Genomic DNA, 10165 nt, shown 5'->3' with positions numbered 1-10165 from the left:
TGACGGCTGAGTTAAAGTGAGTTATGGCTGAGATAGTAACGTTATGGATGAGTTATAGTTAAAAACAGCGAAGGGGTAAGATTTCGAAACAGCACTACCAGAGGCTTGTAAAACCGTAATTGATTTAAGGCGTAATACGCGAAGCATCGCTTTAGTTCGGTTATAATTACGCGTTGAAGGGGTAAGAATTATGTATTTATGACAAAGACTGTCAGTTCTCGGTAAGAATTATGTATTTATGAAGCCGAAGGGGTACTTTTTGTAAACTAAAGCAACGCTTTGCGTATTATAAATACTTTTTGCTCTTGACTTACACATCAAAACTTTGTCTAACGAAAACGTATAATCATCTCTCAGATTCGACAAATCCTATTACCTTCTTCCTTCAATCCGTCAGAAATGGCCCATCTTTCTTCAAGCCATCTAAGGTCTGGGTTGAAATATCTGAACAGGGATCTTTCGCCAAACATCACAACAGGTAAATGCATACATCTTCATATTAGATTTGTTTTACTGTTAAGGATAAAAGAGATTGAGTGTGTTTGCCTTTTTGTTAGTAATTGTTGATGACGACATTTTCCGTTGGGAGGCTACTTTGATCGGACCGGTGAACACCCCTTATGAAGGGGGAGTGTTTAAAATAAGTCTTAATTTTCCGCTTGATTTCTTAAATAATCCCCCCAAGGTATCTGTCTTTGATTATACTCCTTTTTATTTTAGCAAGCATGTGTATTAGGACTCCTCTTTTTGCAGCAACTCAATAGTTTTTTAGATATAATTTCTTGATAATGCAGGTTTGTTTCGTCACAAAAATTTGCCACCCAAACGTATCAGATAATGGAGGCATATACTTAAGAGTGTTTAGGGCCGCCTATTGGCATCCCATGTCGATTGTTTTGCTTTTCAAGAGATTAGTGGAAAAGTTGATTGAACCAGAGGTCAATGATGAGGACCAGATCAATGAAAATCTTGCCAACCTCTACAAATCTGATAGGACAAGGTTTGAAGCAATGGCTAGAGAGATGACAAACCAATATGCTGGGAGAGGAAACTGAAATATGAACTTAACTAGTTCAAATCTATTTTAAAAACTCTTGAATAATTTATCTTGTATTTCTTAATATTTCAGTCTGTGCTGTTGTAAACTCCATTTTAAAAGAATTTTTTTTTTTCAGATTTTACTGTTTTAAAACATTATAAACAACTTGTAAAATCTTTTAAAAAAGCAAATCAAACATATATATCATTATAAACAACTTATAAAACCTTTTAAAACTTTCTAAAAACCAGATATACTCTGGTAAATGAATGATATATATGACTTGACGGCTGAGTTATAATATTTACGGGAAAACGAAAGGTCATGTGACGGCTGAGTTATAGTGAGTTATGGCTGAGTTATCACAAGAAACAATTTGAAAGTAAATGAGTGATATATATGACTTGACGGCTGAGTTATAACATTTACGGAAAAACGAAAAGTCATGTGACGGCTGAGTTATAGTGAGTTTTGGCTGAGTTATCAGAAATTTATGGCTGAGTTATTAAAAGAGATTGATAAAACACCACTAACAACAACATTAGTTTGCTTGGAATCCATAACCATTAACAACAACTTTTTGGAAACATAATCCCATCATACACTAGCTCATCCTGCTATCTTAAATAGACCAAACATGATCATATAACCAAAAACTATCACAACTATCATCATCTTCATCCTTGCTTTCAATTTTGATTTTGCATCTTCAACCCTCTCAAATAGCTCTTTCTCAAGCTCCATTTGCATCTTCTTCTCAATCTCCATTTCCATTTATAGTTTACAGTTTGAACAGAGAAACACTCTACCTCATCCAACAGTGCCTCATCGACCCATATTTATGGGAAATCGTATTTATGGGAAATCGAAAGGTCTCATCGATTCATGTTAAGGCTGAGTTATAGTGAGTATGGCTGAGTTATCACAAAAAACAATATGAAAGTAAATGGCTGATATATATGACTTTACGGCTGAGTTATAACATTTACGGGAAAACAAAAAGTCTCGACGATTCATGTGACGGCTGAGTTATAGTGATTTATAAATCTTTAGTGGCTGATTTTTCGTAATACCGGCTGAGTTATATTAATATGAAACATTACAAAAAAAAAACAAAAAAAAACAAGTTCAGAGTTCATAAAGAAGAATACACGACATTACAATGTAATTCACTTCTAAAAACCGATTAAGAGAAGGAGGAACCATGAGCTTTTAGTTTATCCCAATCAAGAGGAGGAGGAACCACACACTGGTCGGCATCGGCCTCCGCAATCTCGCTCATCTGCTCTAACCTCTTGTGCTCTGTCGCTAAGTCGACAAGTTCTCCACCCAAGATTTGATTCAGTTGGGATAGTTGAGCGTTGATTAGTTCCACTTGATGCACAAGGACGGTCTTCACTTCCTTCTTCTTCATATGCTCATCCATCATACGCAGAATTTCTGTGTAGCGACGCTTTGTCTCCGCCTCGACCGCGACTCTTGTCTGATAAAAAGTTTCTGACACAGCCAATAGTGATTCCTCTTCCCACTCGTAATCTGGGACTCTTTCTGGCGATATTGCTTCGTCTGCCTTGCATTTTTGACGTCTACTGGAACCCTCTCCGTCCATAGCTCGGCTATCAAAATAAAAACAACCGTCACCAACTGATAGGTGCAATGATTGGAAAATATGCAATAGATTGAGAGGGGATGGAGAGGAGACTTACATATGCAATGATCGAAGGAAATACAATATATTGATATTGGTTGGAAAGGAGATTTGTAGGTGCAATATACTGTGAGCGGAGAAGAAGGAAACGATACAATGAGTAAGAATGAATTAAGAGAATATAAAGGAAAAACAATAGGAAAACGAAAGGTCACGTCGATTATTAGGTTAACTTATGGTTTCCCGCCAAAATATTGCTTTACGGCTGAGTTATAGTTTTACGGGAAAACGAAAAGTCACGTCGATTCATGTGATGGCTGAGTTATTATTACTAGTCTATTTATTATTTGGTTAACTTATGGTTTACCGCCAAAATATTGCTTAACAATAAAATTATTAGTCTATTTATTACCTCTCAACTACAAATACATACAAGTGACTGAGTTATAATATTTACGGGAAAACGAAATTCATCTTCCAAATAACTTTCTTGTACTCTGGTCCAACCAAATAATATACTATTATTCCATCTCTGTATATATAAAAGTATTCCCGTTTTTAGTCTATGACCTCTCAACTACAAACTAGAATAAAATTATTTTTTACAACACTATGTCCGCTCGAGCATCCAAGATGCCGGATCTCCCCAGTGACGTTTTCATAAAAATCGTTTCCCTTGTTGCAGAAGATGCTGCAGACAGCCCGCCACTCCCTTCACCCGCTTGTGCTGTGATCTGTTGTTTGGATTATGGTTTTCATTCTCTCCTCTATGGAGACTATGAAATCATGTGTAAAAACTGTTACCTTTTGTGGTTGTCCCTCAAAGTCTCTGAGATCCTTTAGGGTTTCCAGCAGTGATTTCCAGTTTTACCTTATCAATTTGTGCCTCTAATTTCTGTTTATTTTAAAATAATTATTTTCCATTTCTTCGTCTAGTTTCCCATCTTTTTCATGTATTAAACGTCCCTTTTTTCTTTGGCTAATTCTATGTATCCACCTTTTATGCTTCCACATTTTAGTATGTACTCTCACTTTTGAGGCTGAGTTATAGTTTTACGGGAAAACGAAAGTTCACGTCGATTCATGTGACGGCTGAGTTATAGTGAATAACGGATGAGTTATCAAAATGAACAATCTATATGGCTTAGTTATCAAAAGAAAGGACGCGTCTATTATTAGGTTAACTTGCCAAAATATTGCTTAACGGCTGAGTTATAGTTTTACGGAAAAACGAAAGATATAGTCGATTCATGTGATGGCTGAGTTATAGTGAGTTATAGTTGAGTTATCAAAAGAAACAATATGAAAGCAAATGACTGATTTATACGACTGATTATATGGCTGAGTTATATTTTATGACGGCTGAGTTATCGTGATACGGGACGAAATGTCTCGTCGATTCATTTGATGGCTGAGTTATAGTTAGTTATGACTGAGTTAGCACACAAAATAATTAGATAGCAGAAAACGAATGGTCACATCAATTCATGTGATGGCTGAGTTATAATACTTGACAGATGAGTTATTACACAAAATAAAATAAATCTCCCTAACTATAGAGCACAAGTTTTCGCATTGTGCCCAACTTGCTTACATCGCGAACATGTGTGTTGCTTCCTAGGACGTTTATTTTACAGATGGTCACATCAATTCATGTGATGGCTGAGTTATAATACTTGACAGATGACTTATTACACAAAATAAAATAAATCTCCCTAACTATAGAGCACAAGTTTTCGCATTGTGCCCAACTTGCTTACATCGCGAACATGTGTGTTGCTTCCTAGGACGTTTATTTTCAGTGGCAACTTCCAAAGATGATTTAATCCTACGCTTCTTTGGATGGCTGAGTTATAATACTTGACAGATGACTTATTACACAAAATAAAATAAATCTCCCTAACTATAGAGCACAAGTTTTCGCATTGTGCCCAACTTGCTTACATCGCAAACATGCGTGTTGCTTCCTAGGGCGTTTATTTTCAGTGGCAACTTCCAAAGATGATTTAATCCTACGCTTCTTTGGCCTTCCTGGCTGGTTCACAACAATCGGTGGCAAGCACTTCTGATTATCCACAACTTCAGGAACAGGGAATGATTCATCTGGAGGCATGATTGAACCAGCCCATCCGTTAACCAAATCGACACTCCTAAATTTTGGATCGCACATGGATATATGAGACACATCCATATGCTCTGCAGTTGTGATTGCATGGATGCATGGTATTTTCTCGTGGTCGAAACGACGACATGTGCAACTTTTTATTTCTAAATTTACAACATGCAAAGATGATGATCCATATTTCACTTGCACATGTACAGCATCAATCGTTTGTACCTCCATAAGTCTTGCTGCGGTGACACAGTCCTTTTAGGGAGTAGAACAAAAGAAAAAACGTTTTAGGCTGAGTTATGAAAACAATTACGGCTTAGTTATTGAAATAAAAATGGCTGAGTTATGAAAACTATAATGGTAATGGCTGAGATAAGAAAACAATTACGGCTGAGATATGGTAACTGTTATGGATGAGTTATCAACATTGACGACTGACTTATGTAAACTTACCTGTAACAGTTTCTCAACACCTCGAGTGAGCGTTGTTAGCTGCGATTTTGCATCCTTTCTCCATTCAGAAAACCATCTGGTCATCATATCCCGTATCGATTCTAGAAGTCGAACTATGGGAAGACTTCTAGCATTTGACAGTGCATTGTTCATTGATTCTGCAATATTCGTTGTCATTAAATTGTACCTTTCACCCGGGAAATGAACACGCGCCCACATTCGGACACCAGCTCGTTGGAGGTATCCATGTAGTTCGGGATGACGTGCTTCAATCTCATTGAAAGCCTCATTAAAATCAGTTAGCCTAAAACACTTTGCCGCTTTTTTCACCAGAGGGAACAAATGTTTTCCTTTGAACTTCACCAAGATGTTCTTATACAAATGGTAAGTGCAAATTCCACGCAAAGCCAACGGATACACTTGACCAATCGCTTTCCCTATTGACTTATGTCTGTCGGAGATTATCGCAAGAACCTTTTCGTCTGGAATGACAACTTTGAGTTGTGTAAAGAACCAACGCCAAGACTCATCATTTTTAGTGTCAACAATAGTGAAAGCCAATGGGAAAATTTGAAAGTTACCATCCTGAGCTAGGGCTGTTAGAAGCGTCCCTTTGTAACTACCATGGAGAAACGTTCAGTCGACAACAACAACTTTGCGCATGAAAGCAAACCCATCAATACTCGCACCAAAAGCAATAAAAACATATTTGAATCTATCTTCATCACCTATTTGAAGACGTGTGACTGTACCCGGATTTTCCCCTCTTAACTTGTATATGTAAGAAGGCAACTCGCTAAAACTTTTCTCAGGAGTTCTCTGATCGATCTGCCTTGCATTCAGCAGCGTTCGATATGCCTTCCAATAACCCATCTGTTGACACCAACAAATTAATCAATCAGCCATTATATATATATAACTCAGCCGATACATTCGAATAAGTCAGCCATAAATAATCAATAAATGAGCCGCAAAATGTAAATAACTCAGCCTATACGTACCTATAACTCAGCCATTACTATCAATAAGTCAGTCGAAACATAGTAATTACCTTTAGACTAAATTGCTTATTGAAAATGACTCCGACACCTTTAGGTTTAACATCCGGACCAAGATCACCAAGATAGTCCCTGTAAAGACCTGCCAATACATCAGCTGTTGATTGGCGGCATCTATTAGAACGTTCCGTCACAGAACATGTGTGTTCCGAATCGTATACACGAACATGAAAATTTGTGTCATCCCCTTGTACAGATGCACGAACTCTCCAAAGACATCCTTTAACCCAACACCTAAAAACCACACTTCGTATATAGATTCTGCTTTCGAGTCTCTGCTTCGCCGAATCATACTTCCTCTAGCTTCACTAGTTTCTGTAGACTCTTTCGCCAAAAACTCTACACAGAGACGTAGCTGATCGGTTTTCCATAGCCCCAAAAAACATTGCAACTGTCGATCATTGGAGACAAAAACTGGTGGAGTATCATGCGCCATATGTTTCATTGCCCTGTTTGAGAACATGTAGCTCAGCTTTACCTCATGGCTAAACGAGTCCAATCCGTAGTCTTCAAGAACAAGCTTCACAAGCTTGTCGTGTGTTGTGCCTCCATCTTTCTGCACACTTATACACCCTCTATCATCGGAGTTAAATACATATCTTTGTGTCTTTATCCAATTACCGGACACAACTAGTACCGGAACTGGATCCATGAAAGATAATGAAGAACAAGGTGGAGAAGAAGTAGAAGAACAAGGTGAAGAAGAAAGTGAAGAAGAAGTAGAAGAACAAGGTGAATAAGAAGGTAAATAGTTCACTTATTAACCAGTTGAAGACCAAGAGTCGAACGACGTTTCATATTTCCGGAGAAAAAAGATGATGACATGGAATGCTGACATGGATGCTACGTCTGACGTGGCAAGTCAGCCATCAAACAATACCATAACTCAGCCTAATTAAAACTCAGCCACAACATGAAAATATTACAGTAATTAAAAAGCAAAAAAAATTGCTGCCAAACTCAGCCACTTCATCAACTGAAAATATGTAACTCAGCCTTATCGTTTGATAAGTCAGCCGTAACTGAATAACATTCTAGTAATTAATCTTTTGCTACTAAGTGAGCCGTCAAATGGCTGAGTTGTGCGATAAGTCAGCCTATGACGGTTGAGTTATAGTTTTTTTTACCATAACTCAGCCGTAACAACATCTCATAAGTCAGCCGTTTTTCATAACTCAGCCAGGCGGAATATGTTAACTCAGCCGTGTCGTAGTGATAACTTTAGCCAAAAATTTGACAACTCAACCATCAGGTGAAAACTCAGCCGTAACTACAGCTGAGTTAGAGCATAACTCAGCCAGATTTTAATAATTCAGCCGTAACGCTTGGCTGACTTATGGGCATAACTCAGCCAGATTATAATAAGTCAGCCATCTGCTCTTACTCAAATGTTTTTCCGATAACTCAGCCGCAACATACCTATAACTCAGCCGCAACGTACTCTGTAACGCGTTACGGCTGAGTTATGGTTACACGTCAGCAATTTCTGACGTGGCGTCTGACGTGGCAATGAGAATTTTGTAATTACATTTTTTCCGGTAACATAAAACAGGGGCAAGCTCGGTATTTTGAAAATACGCAAAACATTCTAGTAATAAAAAAGTTTTTTGTAGATTCTGGTAATATTACCTAAAATGAGTAACATTTGAGTAATTCACCCACTTAATTTGAAGTTATAACACTATTTCAATTATTATTTTTATTTGAAATAACTTTATTTTTTATACAGATGTCATCGGTGAGGTTGTCAATGTTGAGGAATTCAGCTGTAATCTCAGTAAATTACAACAAAAAGAGGAAAACAACGAGTCCGAAAATCATGAGAAACATGTGGATGTATCACAAACTGATAATATCTGTATGTTGTTTAAGTATTGTACTCGATTTGGTTCAGACAAAAAGAAAAACACTTCTTATCATGATCACTCAGAATCGGATTGTACGGTCTTTGAAGGATATGATGATGACAGTGATGTTGGAGATCAGGCCGATGATGATTATATATAAGAAGGAAGCGATGAAGAAGATGATGTTTGTTATGATACAATGGATGAAGAAGATGATAATATTGAAGAAGAAACTGATGATGAGGGAGAATACCAAACATATAATAATGATAACGATGATCATAGTGAGGATAAATATGTTCAAGATTTAGAGGAGGATGAAGAGGACGATAAGATGCAAAGTACTGAAGAAAATCTTGAAATAAATAAGAAAGCAGAGAATAAATTAACCACAAAATCTCTTATGATCTTCGTGATTTCAGGTAAATTATATTACTCATAAATATATATATATATATATATATATATATTATACATAATTATGATCTTGAATTATATTGAAACATAAATTTTTAATTCTTGATGTTTTAGTGGAACCCTAATAAGATGTGAATTATTCGAAATATCGGCCGCAAAATTCTACGATACTTATATATCTTTACGAGGTGATTGCTTAATTTGTGTTATTCGATGGGGTGTTATTGAAGTTTTCCAAGGTATACATTCAATTTGATGATATTTATTGATCAGTTTTGTTAATCAGTAAGTAAAAGAATTATTTCTGTTATAACTTTGCAGGAAAAAGAAGTATATCTTCTACAGTTTGTACGCAAATAAAACTCAATCCGCAAATTCCAGAGGTGACAAAAATGATGGAATTGTAAGATTATCATCTCTGTTCATCCTATATATTAGATGAAAACATACTAGAATTTCGTTTATAAATTTATTTTCATGTATTAACTAATTTATAGGAGACCAAGGAAGAGGACTCGCAAATAGAAGACTGACTTCCTTCCTTTGTTTTGGCTTATTATGGATTTTAGGGGGTTTTCATTATTTTATATTAAAATAATAGATAAATTATCATTATTTGTTTTAAAATAAATGACAGTTTTAATTTACAGAGATATCAATTTATGGTTAAATTAACCATAAGATTATTCTTTTACAAATACTTTGATAAAAATATCGACATATAAAATACTTACAAAAAAATGTAAAGACAAAGACTTTGAAGTTTCCAATCCAATAAAGTTTCAACAAAAATCGTAACAAAGATACGATAGGCCAATGCATGATAATAAAAAGATGTCAGCATGCAAGTTGAAAAATGCAAAGATAGACCTGCAATTTGAAAATTAGAGTTTCAACCGTCCAGTTAAATTTTTTAAAATAAAGTATTTAGAAAAAATGAAAACATTGTTCATTCTTATCGAACAGAGTCTCATGCAGCTTTTTCCTGTGTAGACCACGGGTTTTTATACAATCCACACAAATCTAGAACTCTGATTCTTATAATCCTTATCTTCTTTGGTTTATAAATATATGAACTACATGAAAATTATTGTAATATTTGAAACTTCTCTCTGAAACTTCTCCTTGCTTCTAAATACACACAAACAAAAAAAGGAACCCAAAAAGGATGGTGTTGTATTTAAAAGATCTGAATCCTACGTTACGTAACCCGAAAGTTGCTGTGAAAATTCTTAGAGAATGGCCACCTCNCTTAAAAGATCTGAATCCTACGTTATGTAACCCGAAAGTTGCTGTGAAAATTCTTAGAGAATGGCCACCTCATTTTATTTAAGGACAGCCTTTTTATCAAAGTTTGATTTTGGTAGACGAGAGGGTAATTCTTCTTCCTCTTCCCATTTTGCCTTAATTATTTTCAAATATCAAATGAGATGTACAACAAAAATAATTAAATAAAATAGTATATTGTGTTTCTATTATAGGGAAATAAGATTGATGCCAAGATAGATGCGGATCTTTATGTAGAAAGTTACTATGGAAACATTAAGGAAGGAGATTGGTACGAGATTTCTAGATTCTTAGTCATTGAAG

At 35.8% G+C, this 10165-nt stretch overlaps 1 protein-coding gene across 1 annotated transcript; it reads left to right on the top strand.

Annotated features, from left to right (window-relative positions):
- LOC104772921 (ubiquitin-conjugating enzyme E2 2-like) lies at positions 400–1055 on the top strand. Its single transcript, XM_010497476.1, has 3 exons — positions 400–478; positions 558–685; positions 795–1055. The coding sequence occupies exons 1-3, from the start codon at positions 400–402 to the stop codon at positions 1053–1055; spliced, it is 468 nt and encodes a 155-aa protein (XP_010495778.1).

Source organism: Camelina sativa, chromosome 20 (assembly GCF_000633955.1).
Source record: "Camelina sativa cultivar DH55 chromosome 20, Cs, whole genome shotgun sequence".
Lineage (NCBI taxonomy): Eukaryota > Viridiplantae > Streptophyta > Magnoliopsida > Brassicales > Brassicaceae > Camelina > Camelina sativa.
Note: the sequence above shows the minus strand (reverse complement) of the source record. Positions and strands in the feature narration are given on the sequence as shown.